A 19,300-nucleotide genomic window follows, 5' to 3' on the forward strand; every position below is an offset into this window, starting at 1 on the left:
GACTAACGAAACAGAGCGGGATTTACAAGCCTGTTTCGACCTGACTGATTGGACTGTTTTTGAAGCTGCTGCAAATGATCTGGACGAGCTCACAGAGACTGTAACATCTTATATCAGTTTCTGTGAGGACATGTGCATTCCTACCAGGACTCATCTATTCTGCAACAATGAAAACCATGGTTCACTGCCAAACTCAGACAGCTCCGTCAGACCAAAGAAGATGCTCACAGAAAGGGGGATAAAGTCTTGTACAAACAGGCCAAATGCACACTGGAAAAGGAGATCAGAGTGGCAAAGAGGAATTATTCTGACAAGCTCAGGAACAAATTCTCTTCCAGTGATCCTGCTTCAGTGTGGTTAGGATTGAAGGACATCACCAGCTACAAAACACCACCCCCCAGCACTCTGGAGAATCAACACCTGGCAGACGACTTAAACAAGTTCTTTTGTCGTTTTGAACGATCACCCCACACCCGCCCAGAACACCCCTCCACACAACCATTCACACCTCCAGCAACCCCTCTCTCCCCCACACCTACAATTCAAATCAGCGAAGATGATGTGTGCCATGTCTTCAGAAAGAACAAAAGAAGGAAATCACCTGGTCCAGATGGTGTGTCACCAGCCTGCCTAAAAATCTGTGCTGATCAGCTGGCCCCCATCTTCACACAGATCTTCAATAGATCACTGGAGCTGTGTGAAGTTCCCTCATGCTTCAAACGCTCCACCATCATCGCCGTCCCAAAGAAACCCAAAATTACTGGACTTAATGACTACAGACCTGTGGCCCTAACGTCTGTAGCCATGAAATCATTTGAAAGACTGGTTTTGGCTTATCTGAAGGACATCACTGGACCCTTACTGGACCCCCTGCAGTTTGCCTACAGAGCAAACAGGTCTGTGGATGATGCAGTCAACATGGGACTGCACTTCATTCTGCAGCATCTGGACAGACCAGGGACTTATGTGAGGATCCTGTTTGTGGACTTCAGCTCTGCTTTTAACACCATTATCACGGAAACCCTTCAAAATAAACTAACTCAGCTCTCCGTCCCCACCTCCGTCTGTCAGTGGATCAACAGCTTCCTGACAGACAGACAGCAGTTAGTAAAGCTTGGCAAATTCACATCCAGCACTCGAACCATCAGCACTGGAGCTCCTCAGGGCTGCGTTCTCTCCCCACTGCTCTTCTACCTCTACACCAACGACTGCACATCTAAAGACCTCTCTGTCAAGCTCCTGAAGTTCGCAGACGACACCACACTGATTGGCCTCATCCAGGACGGTGACAAGTCTGCTTACAGACAGGAGGTTAAGGAGCTGGCTGTCTGGTGCAGTCTCAACAACCTGGAGCTTAACACGCTCAAAACTGTGGAGATGATCGTGGACTTCAGGAGAAACCCCCCTGCTCTCCCCCCACTCACCATCATGAACAGCACTGTGACTGCAGTGGAGTCATTCAGATTCCTGCGCACCACCATCTCTCAGGACCTGAAGTGGGATATTCACATTGACTCCATTGTCAGGAAGGCCCAGCAGAGGTTGTACTTTCTTCGCCAGCTGAGGAATTTCAACCTGCCACAGGACTTACTGAAACAGTTCTACTCCACCATCATTGAATCCATCCTCTGCACCTCAATAACTGTCTGGTTCAGCTCAGCTACCAAATCTGACCTCAGAAGACTACGGAGATTAGTCCGGACTGCTGAGCGAATCATTGGTACAACCCTCCCCACTCTCCAAGAACTGTACTTATCTAGAGTGAGCAAAAGGGCTGGTAAAATCACTCACATCCAGCACACAACCTCTTTGAACTGTTACCGTCTGGTCGACGCTACAGAGCTCTGAGCACCAGAACGACCAGACACAGGAACAGTTTCTTCCCTCAGTTAATACATCTCATGAACACTCAATAAATAAACGTGGAACACACAACTAATTCATTATCCATTCACCACAGTCACTTATTTTATTTTTATTTTTCTCTTTTCTAATTTGCACATACTTGACCTGTACATACATAGTCGCCTATATTATATATTATATATTGTGTTTTTTTTTTGCTGCTTTGTACAGTGGTTATTGGCTATTTCTTGTTATTTTGTTTTTATTACCTGTGTCCTTTCCTGTTACTGTCTTTCTGTTGCACTGTGGAGCTTCTGTCACTACAACAAATTCCTTGTATGTGTAAACATACTTGGCCAATAAAGCTCATTCTGATTCTGATTCTGATTTTGTTGTCATTGTTGATTCGTTGTAATGTTTTGTTTCATTGTAGCGTTATGTGGATTTTTTGTATCATTTTATTGTGTCTTTGTTGCATCAATGTGCCCTCTGTTTCATCGTATCGCTTTGTTTCTCTGTATCATTGTTTCATTCTATCATATTGTTTCATCGCTTTGTTTCGTTGTACTATTGTTCCGTTGTTTTATAGTATCATTTTGTTGTTTCATTGTTTTGTTGTTTCATTGTAGCAAAACGATTATACAACAATCAGTGTTCCTCTGTTTCATTGTATTGTTTTTTTTTTGTTTTGTTGCTTTTTTTACAGTTTGGCAACTGTAGCAATTTGTACTGTTTTGTTGTCATTGTTTTGTTGTATTATGTTTCATTGTATTGTTTTGCTGTATCATACCCATTCATGTCATCATATTGTGGTTTTGTTGGATTAGTGCCTTCTTGTTTTATCATTGTAACATTTTTAGTGAAGGAAAGTGACACGTTTAGCACAACATGAGGGGAAATAAAAGATGACAGTTGTTTCATATTAATGAACGGTTCCTTTAAATAAGAGGTATTTATTTAGTTAACAACAGTGATCAGAGCTGTAAATCAATCGTGTGTGTATGTGTGTGTGTGTGTGTGTGTATTGAAGGCCAGTTGGCATGGCAGCGCTCCAGACGAACAGGAGGTTGGCATCAAACTTCCCCGATGAACACACACACAGACATGTGAAGGTCAGAGGGAGTGATGGAGTGTTTGACCTCTGTTAAACCCACCTGTGTGTTTCAACTCACACACACACACTAAATGTTAATTCTGTATGTCTGATGCTTGTCTGTCTGAGGAAAGGTGTGTGTTTAATGTTTCCTGATGGAGATGAATGTCTCATGAGTTCTCGTAATGATCTCCGCACACGCGCTATTCCTCCTCATCCACCTACTTTCTGCTGAAGAAGCCGCATTAACTGCGCGAGAGGAAGAGATGGCAGAGCGCGAGACAGTGTTTTTCCTCTTCCTCCATTTGTCAGGAAGTGTCTGTCTTTCCTGGAAAGGAAAAGCGAAACAAAAGAACATGAATATGGAAGATGAGAGATTGTGTTTATGTTTGAGAGAGACGTAAACACAGATCAGAGATCAGATGAGCTGGAGGCTCATAGTAAATGAAGTCTTTCTCTGTCTTTCAGGGCTGGACACCACTAAAGACCCGTGTATGAAGGTGCATTGCCCTACTCACAAAATGTGTGTGAGCCACGACTTCCAGACGGCCATCTGCGCCAATCACAAACCAGCACAGCACAGGTAAGACCTGCAGTCGCATACCAAGAAGGAAGAATCGGCTAGAAAAGAAACGTTTGTCAAGGCAAATGCTGATTAGTTTATTGAGTGGTTGCTAGGGCAGGGTTTTTCAATCTTTTAGATGCCACAGACCACCATATATGATCATTCACATGCGAAAGACCCCCATGCTAAAATGTGAAAGTCTGCCTTTTTTTAATGTAGAAAGACCTAATTTATACTGTAAAATAAATAGTATTATAAATATGTGCAAAATATTATTTGGAATATATTTAGTTTTTAATATGTTACATTAGTACAAATTAAATTAGTACAAGAAGTTGGGTGTATTTGTTTATATTTAAATACATTTTAATTTATTCATTCATTAATTATTGTAATTGTTTGCATTATTTTAATTAAATCATTTATGTAGTTATGTTTTATTTTATTTATATATTCATCCTTATGTGTGGGACCCCATCCTAAAATTTAAAAGGCAGCCATATTTTAATGCATTATCAAAAAAATATCCTAACATGTGTAAAATATTATTTGGAAAATATTTAGTTTCTAATATGTTCCCCTACTCACTCTAGTACTGTAGTGTTAGTATTTATTATGTAAATAAATGATTATATGATTGTGTTATACATTTTTGTTTTCATTTATTTTAATATAATTATTATTATAAAATAAAATTTTATTTTATTTTACTTTATTTCATGCAAGGGACTCAGGCAGCCATATATTTATTCAGAAAGACCCAATTTATACTGTAAAAAATATTATAAATGTGTAAAATATTATTACAAATATTGTTTCTGTAGTATCACTGTATAACAGTGGTTTTCAAACCCTGAGACTTGTAAAAAAATGGGTTGCCAGGATGATTTAAGGAAAACGTATGTATGTAACCAAGTTCAAGACTCAGGAAAGAAGCAACTAAATAAACATAAACAATGGAAGTAACCGGCAGACGCCTCAGGTCAGAATCAAATGTGTATTTGTGTTTGCGCTCTGCTTTTGCAGCGTTGTACACTGTAGCAAATCAGAGACATATCTGTTGATTTCTGTAACACAAAGGCCAATCAGAGGAGTTTTAGTGAGTTAGAATGCACTCACCGCTCAGAACGCGAGTGTTCTTGTTCAATCCAGAGTTCTGGAAGCTTGTGACACGAATCCTCTGATTATAATGAACAAAGTGTAGAGGTGATGTAAATAAGAGATTAATTGTGCAGTGTTGACAAATTCATTGAATAAACTGAAATGAGTGACAGCTTTTTAACACTAGAAGGTAAATTTTACCCATGGCTGTTTTTCAAATGTACATAACAGATTTTCAATGAAACATTCAAGTCTCCCAGCCATTTACTTTTACTAAAATTGTGTAATTTACAATCCTCAGTTAAAAATTGTTTTGATAAAACCAGATAAAAAAACAGGGCATTTAGACCTATAAGCGCCAGCGGGTCAAATTTACTCACTATAATGCCTGTATTTTCGCGCTGTCATTTTCTTGGAGCTTATGTTTTAACATTGTACATTGCTAAGCAATGCCTTTCACTCACTGAATTAGCAGTTATCAGTTTAATAAAGACAAAATGAGTAAAAGAAAGTGATTTATGGATGCTGAAGAGGTAGAAGAAGCACTATATACCATGAGCGATGGAGTCTGATGGTAGTGAGATAAGTAATGCATCCTGGTCGGCTCAGCATCTGACAGTGATCAAGATATAATATTTGTTTTAGCCTAACGTTACTCATAATTGTTTTGCCATTTCTATAATTTATTGTTTGCTCCTGTGGTGCCATTTTGTCTGCCCGTTTCCTGAAGAAAAAAAATCTGATCTATGATGTAACAGTTAATGAAAAAAAAAAATGTTTTATATTACCTGAAGTTTATTGGTGTTGTTCTCTTATTCAAATTATAAATGATATAACTAAACAAATTAATAATTAATTAGGTGAAGCTGTGCGCTTGAATTTGTCATCGCATCATGCAGTGTGGTAAATTATTATTGCTCATTATTGTCTAAATAGCTATTTTAGTAATTTAAATAACTGTAACGGTATGTTGCTACAGGGAACACAGGACGAAGGAAATATTCCAAAGAGATATTTTTAATAACAAAAAGGAAGATAAACAACGTCTATAACAGCAGAACGTAAGTCACTTTAAGACTGCAAATAAAACTCAGGGAACAGAAGGTATATAAAGCATACGGAAACTGAGGAGCAAACGAGATGATTAATTAAACACAGGTGAAGAGACTAAACGATGATAAACTAATTACAGGAAACAAGAACAGGAAATACCAAATATGGTCAACACAGAAACTGAAAGGAAACCGACATGTGACCGTAACATAGGTTAATATATTATCTAATATGATTAGCCTATATTATTATTCTTAATATATTAATTAATGACATTGTAGAATAAAACCGGTACATCTAAAAAAATTAGAATATCATGAAAAAGGTCAATATTTTTTGTCACTCATTTCAGAAAGTGAAACCCATATATTATATAGATTCATTACACATAGAGTGAAATATTTCAAGCCTTTATTTCTTGACATTTTGATGATTATGGCTTACAGATAATGAAAACCCAAAATTCAGTGTCTCAGAAAATTAGAATATTACATATCACTCAATAAAAAAAGGATATTTTAAACAGAAATGTCAGGCTTCTGAAAAGTACTGCATGTTCATTTCTATGCACTCAATACTTGGTTGGGCCTCCTTTTTCATGAATTACTGCATCAGTGTGGCGTGGCATGGAGGCAATCGGCCTGTGGCACTGCTCAGGTGGTATGGAAGCCCAGGTTGCTTTGATAGCGGCCTTCAGGTCATCTGCATTGTTGGGTCTGGTGTCTCTCATCTTCCTCTTGACAATACCCCATAGATTCTCTATGGGGTTTCAGGTCAGGCAAGTTTGCTGGCCAATCAAGCACAGTAACACCATGGTCATTGAACCAGCTTTTGGCAGTGTGGGCAGGTGCCAAGTCCTGCTGGAAAATGAAATCAGCATCTCCATAAATCTTGTCAGCAGAAGGAAGCATGAAGTGCTCTAAAATTTCCTGTTAGATGGCTGTGGACCAACACCAGCAGAAGGCAGCCCAAATCATCACTGACTGTGGAAACTTCACACTGGACTTAAAGCAACATGGATTCTGTGCCAAAATTTAATTTCATCTGAAAAGAGGACTTTGGACCACTGAGCAACAGTCCAGATCTTTTTCTCTTTAGCCTAGGTAAGATGCTTCTGACGTTGTCTCTGCTTCAGAAGTGGCTTGGTAGCCCTTTTCCTGAAGACGTCTGAGCGTGGTGACTCTTGATGCACTGACTCCAGCTTCAGTTCACTCCTTGTGAAGCTCTCCCAAGTGTTTGATTCAGCTTTGCTTGACAGTATTCTCAAGCTTGCGGTCATCCCTGTTGCTTGTGCACCTTTTCCTATCCAAATTCTTCCTTCCAGTCAACTTTGCATTTAATATGCTTTGATACAGCACTCTGTAAACAGTCACACCTAATGACCCTCTGTGACTTACCCTCTTTGTGGAGGGCGTCAGTGTTCGTCTTCTGGATCATTGCCAAGTCAGCAGTCTTCCCCATTATTGTGATTAATTCTTATTGTCAGTGCTTGTTTAGCTTATATTGACCGTTATGAAAAGTGATGCCTGCATAAAAAAAAGGATAAAAATATAGTTGATTACTAGACATAATCATTTCATGACTCTAGACACTTTTTTTGTGAAGACAGTGGCATAATACAGTGCAATAACATGTATTTAGCCATATAAAAACAGTTGTAATGTGCGCAGGTAAAATTTACCCGTTGGCGGTTTTAGGTATACAGCGACCCCCGGTGGTTCTAGTGTTAAGGAAGCGCACTTTGTGTTCTTTCTTTGCTATATATAGCTTATTCTCCATTCAGAATCTGAATAAAAGTTTAGTTTTTCATGCTGCTAAGAGGATCAATGTGGTGTACTAGCAACAAACTTTCGGAAGTGACATCCGCATATTCTCTCGAAATCGCAGTGTCATTATGATAATCATAACTATGGACTGGACAAAATATGATATGTCAGAATAGATGTGCATGAAGGCAAGCACCCTCACAAATTTCTGAAGCACTGACAGTGATTTGATTTTGGAACAGATAGCATCCTTACGGAGCTCCACGGTGGGACTCGAGACCGGTCTGTAGCGCAGTTGTAATTCCTTCCTTCCTTCCTTCTTTCTTTCTTTCTTTCTCTCTCTCTCTCTCTCTCTCTCTCTATATATATATATATATGCATATAATATATATATATTGTGCACAGTGCTAGGTTTGGTTTTTCTTAGTGTTAGGTTTTTTATTTAAATAATTAATTAATTAATTTATAGTGCACAGTGCTAGGTTTGGTTTTTCTTAGTGTTAGGTTTTTTTTATTTAAATAATTAATTTATTAATTTAATATATTTTATAAATGCATGCATTTTAAAATTATTCAAATAATATTTCAATCATTTTAATTTATTTTAATCAAATTAATTGTTCTTTCTTTTCTTTTTTTTTCTTTTTTTCTTCAGATTTTTTCCCCCAGACCCCAGTTTGAAAACCCCTGTGCTTTGTAACGTAATAAAACGTAATATTAATATGTAATTTAAAGAAATAGTTTAATTTAGCTCAAAGGGAATAATTTGTGATTTTATAAGGAATTTGAATAGAATCACTGTTTTACACGATTCATTGATCAAGCCATATAACATCATCTCTGCACTGGATATTAAAATCCAAAATATAGTGAAAACACTATTTAATAGCGCAGTAACAGGATCGGCAGATTAAGACATTAACCTGTAAGCACAAAGCACAAGGTACTTCGCTTTTCAATATAAATAAGGTTTTATTTATATAAACCTAAGACATAAACTAATCTAACACATGAACACAAGCATTCACACATTCACACGTTGCGGGAAAGAGAGAAAGTTAGGAATGGATGAGTTTAAGAGAATGAAAATGTGATATCCCAAGTTTACAGCAATATGTGCTATTGCATCGACCTGAACAACCATCAATCACTTATTTAACCCTCGCTTTGAGTTTCTCAATGAGGCTAAAATTTATATTAACTGCACAGATTCAGTTAGAACCTGGAGGTTACTTGCTTGCTTTGCTAAGGGAATCCCTTTTGTTGTCGTAGTTGCAGGAAAGGGGGTTCCCCGAAGTGTCTGATTGGTTGAGAGTTCAGTAGTCGTTGAAGTGACGTCACTCACTAGAATTGTCAAACTCATACATACCAAACACGAATATGAATCCTTCAGCTATTCAATAATGATTAAAAAGACATACATAATATTTGATTAAAACATGATAATCTAATGTGTGGGTTACAAACATAATATAGGTTATTTCTATGCAGAGAAATAATTCATGATTGTCTCTGTGTGGTTCTATTTAAGAATAAGAGGCATGTTCTGTGACGACCAGAGAGAGCTTAAAAGGTCTCCTAAGGAATTCCAGTCTAAGTCTTTGTCTTGTATGGGGGAGAGACCCGCCCAAGAGAGTCTGTAGCTCGTGATTTTCAAGTCATGATTACTTGCCCCAAATTTGACAGTCTGATTGTAATTATCAATAAGTGTTCTTTTGTCTCAAGGTTGTAAGCTTTTCTGTGAAAGAGGCTTGCTGGTTAGTTTGCTTGCTTCAGACTAGTTGGCGCTAGGATTTGGACAGATTTATGACGTTGTCCTGTTACAGCTTTGAGGCCCCTCTCAGCTTCTCATGTTTCAATGTTCTGATCGAATCTTAAATTTGTCTAATTCAGTCTCTGATATCCTACAGATAATGCTGATCAGTTTTTTGATATGGTTAATGCATCTATTACTGCCAGTGACTTAACTAGCCAAACCCTAAAACTTTGGAAGCTCTGACTGGCTAGTTTTCTGGTGCTTCTAGCAAACCTTCAGCAGTTATTCCATAAGCATGATTACAAATAATTTCCAGGCACTAGATGAATGAGTGTGTGTCCTTGTGTTTAATCGGGCTCTGAGGTATCTCTGCTTCTCCAGACTCACATTAACATTCCGTCTCTGTCTTTTGTGAGTCGTCGTCATAGCGATAGTGGAACGTTGAGGGAATGTCATTCCGGGCTCTTGACTCCGCCCCCCTCATGTCCGAACAAACAAATATTAATTGTGTAATGGCCATTTGAGCAGGTCCAAGAGTTTACCAAGCTAAATTACTACCTCCCCCTTACATATGCTAACACCATGCTGGCACGGCAAATATCACATGTGCCTGAGAAATAACAGCACACTGATCCGATTAGAAAGCCAAGCACACTGCTAGCGGGTGATAATGCTGCATTGATCATTAATGACCAGCACATGAGGTGTAGCTGCCGCTTCCGATCATTAATTCACACCTTAAAACACTGCGGTACGTAATGCATGAATGTATGAAGAGTGCTGCTAGATTAAGCACAACAAAATAACACTTTAATAAATCATAAGTAGATTTGCATGGAATCTGCACACGCTTTTCACAGTTTCTGCACTAATTATTGGGGAAAATCTGACAAATGGATCTACATATGCTGGGAAAAGGAGCTGATGTTGCTAGTGTTAAAGCACATGTTCAATTAACAAGCACTTCATGTCTAAAACTTTGCAGTTTTTATGCGTGACTTGGCACTTTTCCTAAATTTAGTGCACTACTTAGGCAGAATCCTAACTGAAATGAACCATCATAAGTGGTTGATTTGTAGCTGTATATGTAACATAGGATGCCACTGGGCAAACAAGGTATCATCCAGGAAAGCAATAAGCAATATTTTTGATACTTTTTGATACAGCTTTGGATCTGGGACTGTCTAGATAGGCAGCTCACTAGGTTTTAGAATGTAAATTTCAGTTAAATTCAATTGAACTGTAATTATGAAGAGAGACTCATACTGGTTGTGTAAATACTCTATTGCCTCAGTAAGACTGATTTGGTAAAAGATTCAACACAGCAGTGAAATTTCCACATACTTTTTTTTTCAGATTTAATTATTTTGTGCTCTTGCTCTCTCTCTCTCGTCATTTAATTTTTTCTGGATTTTTTAATGGCAAAATTAAATTTTAGTAACAAAAAATAAATAAAAATGTATTAAAATAATGGAACTAATATGATTTAACAACAATTTATGAAAAGTGATTTTTTATTATTATTATTAAAGCCCCGTGTAATCAGTTTAAATTGTTTTCCCAATTTCTGTTTTATTTATTACATTTTTCTATTTTATTAACCATTACTGATGATATTTAAAAGGTTAAAACTGTAATTATGAAGATTTATTCTCATGTATGGATAGACTGTATTTCCTTGGTAAGACTGATTTGAGAACAGATTAATCACAGCAGTGTAATTTCCTCAGTGCTGAGCTGATATTACAAATATACTTCAATATAACGCAATGAAGTGTGAATCACAGACTCATAATATAATGCACCGTAATGTTCTGTAATATAATCCATTAGACTGTATCCCGCTGCATTATCCAGCAGTTCAGCACATATAGACTCAAGACGAGTGACCAGAGACAGATTCTGCTCATTCTCACTCAGTAATGTCTGTGAATGTGGCAGACGGACTGCTTCAGAAGGACTGGCAGTGAGTTGAGCTCATTACGCAGCTGTGATTGGTCACCTGCAACATTTAGCCCGCCAATATTTTTGTATAATGATGCTGAACTGTAGCTGCTAAATTGACCATTGTCCCCCTCAAATGATTTCCTAAAGAGCTGTGCGAGTTTCCAGTTGTGTCACTCCATGCTCTCTTTCCCCTCACGTAAATAAAATTATTTCAACTCGAATCAATAATTCATGTCTGCTTATTTATGTGGTAAGCACTCGTGTAATAAGTGAGGAAATGTGCAGTCAGCTAGTCATGAGCACAACATAAAGCCATTCAAGGTTATATAAGAAAACTCTGATTATATATAATGAACTCCTTCATATACAGTGAACAAAATTATAAACGCAACACTTTTGTTTTTGCCCCCATTTTTCATGAGCTGAACTCAAAGATCTAAGACTTTATCTATGTACACAAAAGGCCTATTTCTCTCAAATATTGTTCACAAATCTGTCTAAATCTGTGTTAGTGAGCACTTCTCCTTTGCCGAGATAATCCATCCCAGGGCTCGCAAAATTGCTAGCCGGACGTCCCGGGGCTATTGCGTCTTCCAGTCGGGCTACCAAAATGTATCACTGCCCTGCCCGACGGGCTACCTTAAATACAGGGTTCCTACGCAATGTTCCCTATAAACTGAGCACGTGCGCGACCGAGCAGAAGAAATAATGTGCCTCGCGCACACAAAAATAAGTTGAGAAGCCATTTGATTGAATGCCGCCAGTAAAAGGAAAATAATAGCAATGCTCGGGCAAACCGCTATAGAGCTGATGCCACGACAGAGTTAGAACCGGTTTCATAGAAAGAGAACGATGTGCACCAAATGAGTTGCTGTAGAAACTGAATACTTCAATAGTTGCGGTGTGCTCAACACGAGAGACAACGCAAACGCAATGACATGTGAAATAAAACATCCTCATGTGGCTTGATTAAGTGCTGGAAATAGCGGAGGATGGGCAAACGGTAACAAAGAGATGTACAGTCACACACAAGAGTATTGTACAAACTGCACTTCATAACGATGTTTAGACAGCTATATAAGAATTCATATGTTCACGTTTTTTTTTATATTTAACTTACAGATCTCAGCTTAAGTTTTGCTTCAGTTTGTATTCTATTCTATGTTTAAATAGTTTGTTTTGATAATACAAACCCGATTCCAAAAAAGTTGGGACACTGTACAAATTGTGAATAAAAACAGAATGCAATGATGTGGAAGTTTCAACTTTCAATATTTTATTCAGAATACAACATAGATGACATATCAAATGTTTAAACTGAGAAAATGTATAATTTTAAGGGAAAAATAAGTTTATTTTAAATTTCATGGCATCAACACATCTCAAAAAAGTTGGGACAAGGCCATGTTTACCACTGTGTGGCATCCCCTCTTCTTTTTATAACAGTCTGCAAACGTCTGGGGACTGAGGAGACAAGTTGCTCAAGTTTAGGAATAGGAATGTTGTCCCATTCTTGTCTAATACAGGCTTCTAGTTGCTCAACTGTCTTAGGTATTCTTTGTCGCATCTTCCTCTTTATGATGCGCCAAATGTTTTCTATGGGTGAAAGATCTGGACAGCAGGCTGGTCATTTCACTACCCGGATCCTCCTTCTACGTAGCCATGATGTTGTAATTGATACAGTTTGTGGTCTGGCATTGTCATGTTGGAAAATGCAAGGTCTTCCCTGAAAGAGACAACGTCTGGATGGGAGCATATGTTGATCTAGAACTTGGATATACCTTTCAGCACTGATGGTGCCTTTCCAGATGTGTAAGCTGGCCATGCCACACGCACTCATGCAACCCCATACCATCAGCGATGCAGGCTTCTGAACTGAGCGCTGATAACAACTTGGGTTGTCCTTGTCCTCTTTAGTTCGGATGACATGGCATCCCAATTTTCCAAAAAGAACTTCAAATTTTGATTTGTCTGACCACAGAACAGTTTTCCACTTTGCCACAGTCCATTTTAAATAAGCCTTGGCCCAGAGAAAACGCCTGCACTTCTGGATCATGTTTAGATATGGCTTCTTTTTTGACCTATAGAGTTTTAGCCGGCAACGGCGAATGGCACAGTGGATTGTGTTCACCGACAATGTTTTCTGGAAGTATTCCTGAGCCCATGTTGTGATTTCCATTACAGTAGCATTCCTGTATGTGATGCAGTGCCGTCTAAGGGCCTGAAGATCACGGGCATCCAGTATGGTTTTCCGGCCTTGACCCTTACGCACAGAGATTGTTCCAGATTCTCTGAATCTTTGGATGATATTATGCACTGTAGATGATGATAACTTCAAACTCTTTGCAATTTTTCTCTGAGAAACTCCTTTCTGATATTGCTCCACTATTTTTCGCCACAGCATTGGGGAATTGGTGATCCTCTTGCCATCTTGACTTCTGAGAGACACTGCCACTCTGAGAGGCTCTTTTTATACCCAATCATGTTGCCAATTGACCTAATAAGTTGCAAATTGGTCCTCCAGCTGTTCCTTATATGTACATTTAACTTTTCCGGCTTCTTATTGCTACCTGTCGCAACTTTTTTGGAATGTGTAGCTCTCATGAAATCCAAAATGAGCCAATATTTGGCATGACATTTCAAAATGTCTCACTTTCAACATTTGATATGTTTTCTATATTCTATTGTGAATAAAATATAAGTTTATGAGATTTGTAAATTATTGCATTCCTTTTTTATTCGTAATTTGTACAGTGTCCCAACGTTTTTGGAATCGGGTTTGTATATTATGTTAGGCCTATATTATAGACTCAAAAACAAGGTCAATTATTTATCAGGTTTTTGACTTTGAGTCTCTTGCTCATCAAGGCTGTATTCATTTAAAAAATACAGAAAAAACTATGATATAGTGAAATATTATTGCAATTTCTAATATTGGTTTCCTATGTTAATACCTATACTTTAAAATAGCATTTATTTCTGTGATCAAAGCTGAATTTTCAGCATCATTACTCCAGTCTTCAGTGTCCCATGATCCTTCAGAAATCATTCTAATATGCTAATATGTGTTGAAACTGTTGTGCTGCTTAATATTTTTTTGGAACCTGTGTTTCTCTTTTCTTTGATTCTTTGATTAATAAAAAGTTTAAAAGAACAGCATTTATTCAAAATAGAAATATTTTCTAACAATAGAAGTCTTTACTATTAATTTTATCCATTTAACACATCCTTGCTGAATAAAGTTTATTTAACTTTCTTTAAACTTTTTTAAAGTATCTTTAAAAAAGAAAGAAAAAAAGTTCTGACCCCAAAATTTTGAATAGTTTATATTGTAACTATTTTGACTAAACACTGTTCTTTTTAACTTTTTATATTTTTAAAATATCACCAAAAAATACAGTATAAAAAAAGAAGAAAGCAGTACAACTGTTTCCAACATTGATTAAAAATCAGCATATTAAAATGATTTCTAAAGGATCATGGTACACTAAAAATACTATATATTAAAAGTATATTAAATAGTATATTAAAATAGAAAACATTTATTTTAAATTGCAATAATATTTCACAATAATATTTTGTGAAATAATATTCAGTATTTTTTTATCAAATAGATACAGCCTTGATGAGCATAAGAAACTTCTTTAAAAAACTTTATTGATCCAAACTTTTGAACTGCAGTGTATTGTACAGTAAAAATGTTTTCTCAGGTAACCTAAAATGTACATCATTTATTTACATCAAGGGTCAAATCAAATATAAATAGCACATTAAAGTTAAAAGTTACAAACTTTTTTGTGTGCATGCTGTACAGGTCTGGTATAAAGAATGCTTTTGCTCAGGTGACCGAAATGTCCGCCCAAAAGAGAAAAGTTTTTCTCAGCAAGAAAACAAATTAGAGGGAACATTGCTCCCACGAGTCCTTAAATTTGATACAACTAAATTGAATAGTTTTTTAAGGCCTTAGACAGTTTTAAATACATTAAATGGTATAAGAAATCATTTTTAAAATTGCCTTAAATAGATTTTAAGAATTCTGCAGATACCTTGTAAATAGTAAAATAAAACTCTTTCCTTGATATTCGTTGATATTTGTGTATTGAAAATGTTTTTGATTGACATTTATAGTCTTTATTTTATTTGGGCTAGTTAAATAAATTTTCGGGCTACCAAAATCTGAAGAGTAACTGCCCGAAGGGCTACCAGGGATTTTGAAATTTTGCGAGCCCTGCATCCACCTCACAGGTGTGGCATATCAACATGCTGATTAGACAGCATGATTATTCCACAGATGTGCCTTAGGCTGGCCACAATAAAAGGCCACTCTAAAATGTGCAGTTATACTGTATTGGGGGGGGGTCCAAAAACCAGTCTGATGTGGCCACCATTTGTCTCACGCAGTGCAACACATCTCCTTTGCATAGAGTTGATCAGGTTGTTGATTGTGGCCTGTGGAATGCTGGTCCAATCCTTTTCAATGGCTATGCAACGTTGCTGGATATTGGCAGGAACTGGAACACGCTGTTGTATACGGCGATCCAGAGCATCCCAAACATGCTCAATGGGTGACATGTCCTGTGAGTATGCTGACCATGCAGGAACTGGGATTTTTTCATCTTCCAGGAATTGTGTACAGATCCTTGCAACATGGGGTCGGGCATTATCATGCTGCAACATGAGGTGATGGTCGTGGATGAATGGCACAACAATGGGCCTCAGAATCTCGTCATGGTATCTCTGTGCATTCAAAATGCCATCAATAAAATGCACCTGTATTCGTTGTCCATAACATACACCTACCCATACCATAACCCCACCGCCACCATGGGCCACTCGATCCACAACGTTGACATCAGCAAACCGCTCACCCACACGACGCCATACACGCTGTCTGCCATCTGCCCTGTACAGTGAAAACCGGGATTCATCCATGAAGAGAACACCTCTCCAAAGTGCCAGACACCATCGAATGTGAGCATTTACCCACTCAAGTCAGTTACGACAACAAACTGCAGTCAGGTCGAGACCCTGATGAGGACGACGAGCATGCAGATGAGCTTCCCTGAGACGGTTTCTGAAAGTTTGTGCAGAAATTCTTTGGTTATGCAAACCGATTGTTGCAGCAGCTGTCCGGGTGGCTGGTCTCAGACGATCTTGGAGGTGAAGATACTGGATGTGGAGGTCCTGGACTGGTGTGGTTACACGTAATCTGCGGTTGTGAGGCCGGTTGGATGTACTGCCAAATTCTCTGAAATGCCTTTGGAGACGGCTTATGGTAGAGAAATGAACATTCAATTCACGGGCAACAGCTCTGGTGGACATTTCTGCAGTCAGCATGCCAATTGCACACTCACTCAAAACATCTGTGGCATTGTGCTGTGTGATAAAACTGCACATTTTAGAGTGGCCTTTTATTGTGGCCAGCCTAAGGCACACCTGTGCAATAATCATGCTGTCTAATCAGCCTGTTGATATGCCACACGTGTGAGGTGGATGGATTATCTCAGCAAAGGAGAAGTGCTCACTAACACAGATTTAGACAGATTTGTGAACAATATTTGAGAGAAATAGGCCTTTTGTGTACATAGAAAAAGTCTTAGATCTTTGAGTTCAGCTCATGAAAAATGGGGGCAAAAACAAAAGTGTTGCATTTATAATTTTTTTCAGTGTATGATAAATCAAATTTGTAATGGGTTAAAGATGACACAAACATCTAATACAGCTTTGTTTTTGTTCCCCCCCCCCCCCCGTACATTTATGGAGTTAGAATTGTTGCATAATTCCAAATAAATACATTATGATCCACAAATAAATGTAAAGCGATTGACAAAAACAAAGCATATTCACAAAATAAATAGAATGAGATCCACAAATAAATCTTAGAGTTCCACAATATAATTCAAAACATGAATTATATTCACAAGTAAACAAATTAGAATTGCAAATAAAAAACATACTCACAAATATTTTTTTTAATTTAACAAACACAATTTTGCCCGGCATTTATATGTGAATCGCATACTGTGCATTTGTAGATCGCAGCGCATATTTGTGGATTGCTCTCTGTGCATTTGTAGATCGCAGCACATATTTGTGGATTTTGAAACATTTCAAGCGTCAAAGACGCACAATGATCCACAAATGGATGGACTCCACCTACCTTCTACTTAAGCCAATCAGATACCGGCCACGTGGGGCTGACCAATCGTTGCATGTTCTCGCTCCAACCAATCACGTTTTGCCTTACAATCAGCGCGGGACCAGCAGTAATTCAGGCCAATTAACCAGTCTCTTCAAAATGGACGACCAGGACAGTTTAAGACAGGTGAGTGGTGCTCATCATACAATAAAACAAGTAATGTTATGTGTAATGTAATCAGTGTTTCATGTATCACTGAGTCGATGCGTGTTTTGACCGTGAGTGTGTTTAGCAAACTGGTATTTTACGGTGACTGGGAGGGGAGGTCTTCGGTTCACTTAGTTTTGTCGTACATATAAACTCGTGAGAACGTGATAATATAACGTGGCCACGAGATATTAATTTGTGGGAACGTCATATTATGTCGTGGCCTCGAGATGCTATGTTGAGGGAACGACATCATTTCTCGTGGCCACGACTTCTTATGATGAGGGAACGGTATATTTTTCTCGTGCATAAACAAACCTTCGTCACCATAGCAACCTGGGATTATCAGAGTTGTTTAAAACATTTTTACTAACATTAAACTTTTAATTTAATATTTGTATCTTCTTATTATTATTCTTATTCTTATTAATAAGAACGTTATGTAAGATCGAAATGAAGGGAAAATATAATAATAGGCTAATAATAATGATGTTGATGAAGATGATGGTGATAATAATGGCCTAATAATAATATACAAATATTTTGAAGACTATTGAGGGATGGGTAAAAATGTTTTCTTGTATGCCTATGTTATTTAGACTACTTTAGGTAACGTTTATTCATTATAAACTTAATATGAATGCTGTTTACATTGCGTGCAATATAATAATTTATATTATAAAACAATAAAAGAAATTATGAAATAATCTATAATAATTAATATAATAATTTATTAATTCAAAATAAAAAAAAAAATATATATATATAAGACAATATATAATTATATATATATATAAGACAATAACCGCTCTGAAACAACCCTCCGATTTTTCAAAGAGGCAGTGGAAGAGTTTGGCTTTCCCTTAAGGTAATGTTTTATTATCCACAAATTTAACAAAGTCTAAATTGTAAATCGTTTCTGTAATACTGTACAGTTTTGCCCTTCATCCAGTTAGTATTGTTTTTATTGTTATGCCAAAAACAAATAATAATGAATGTAAATAATTTAAAAAATATATATTTATTTAATGATTCTTTGTTGGTTTACTTTATTTGATGGTGTCATAATGGTGTTATCATAACTTATAAATTTTTTCTGTTATTTTTCATAGAGTACGTGGAGATCATGGAGGAGAGAATGTAGGAGTGGCACGGCTGATGTTTTTGGTGAGAGGAACAGAGAATGCAAGCTTCATGGCTGGCAAGAGTGTGCACAATCAGAGGTAAAATGACCACATCCTTACTCATTTTGATTGATTAGGGTTATAGTTAAACTCTGCTTCATTTTAATTAGGCATGTGAATTTGTCACGTTAGTCAATCATTATTATGGGCTCTGTTTCATCAGGGTGGAACGCCTCTGACGAGATGTTCGAATGTGCGTCACCTCAGTGTACTACGACATCTTACATCGTCTTGAGGACTGTGGTCTTCTTGATCTAAGCAACTTCACCCACCTCTTCTGCTGTCATTACGGTTTTTTGCCTCGCATACAAGCCAGCCTTGATGCTTTCAGGGATGCATGGGATAACCATTCCATGAGGACAGAGAGCAACTTAACCCCAAATCAACTATGGGAGACTGGCCAGTATCAGAATCCAATAAGTAACCCTGAGGTAATTATTTCTTCTTATTGTGCATTCATGTGGCCTCATTTATAAAATCTGTCAAGTATGCATACGTGTGATTCATAAAATTAATGTACGTACAGAAAATGCATGCTTTATAAATGAGGCCCCTGGTTTTGATCTGTCGATCAGTTTTTTTCCCTATTGTACAGAGGGACCACCCTACAATTGTCAGTGTCTGTTACTGATTTCCTGTGGTGG

At 37.5% G+C, this 19,300-nt stretch overlaps 1 protein-coding gene across 1 annotated transcript in view; it reads left to right on the forward strand.

The window, feature by feature from the left end:
- Positions 1 to 19,300, forward strand: part of LOC306883681 (testican-1-like) — a 259,044-nt gene that overhangs the window by 186,036 nt on the left and 53,708 nt on the right. The window contains exon 5 of the mRNA XM_079439077.1: positions 3,407 to 3,521. Coding sequence (XP_079295203.1) covers positions 3,407 to 3,521 — 115 coding nt within the window. The remainder of the gene's footprint in view (positions 1 to 3,406; positions 3,522 to 19,300) is intronic.

Source organism: Barbus barbus, assembly GCF_936440315.1.
Source record: "Barbus barbus genome assembly, chromosome: 17".
Lineage (NCBI taxonomy): Eukaryota > Metazoa > Chordata > Actinopteri > Cypriniformes > Cyprinidae > Barbus > Barbus barbus.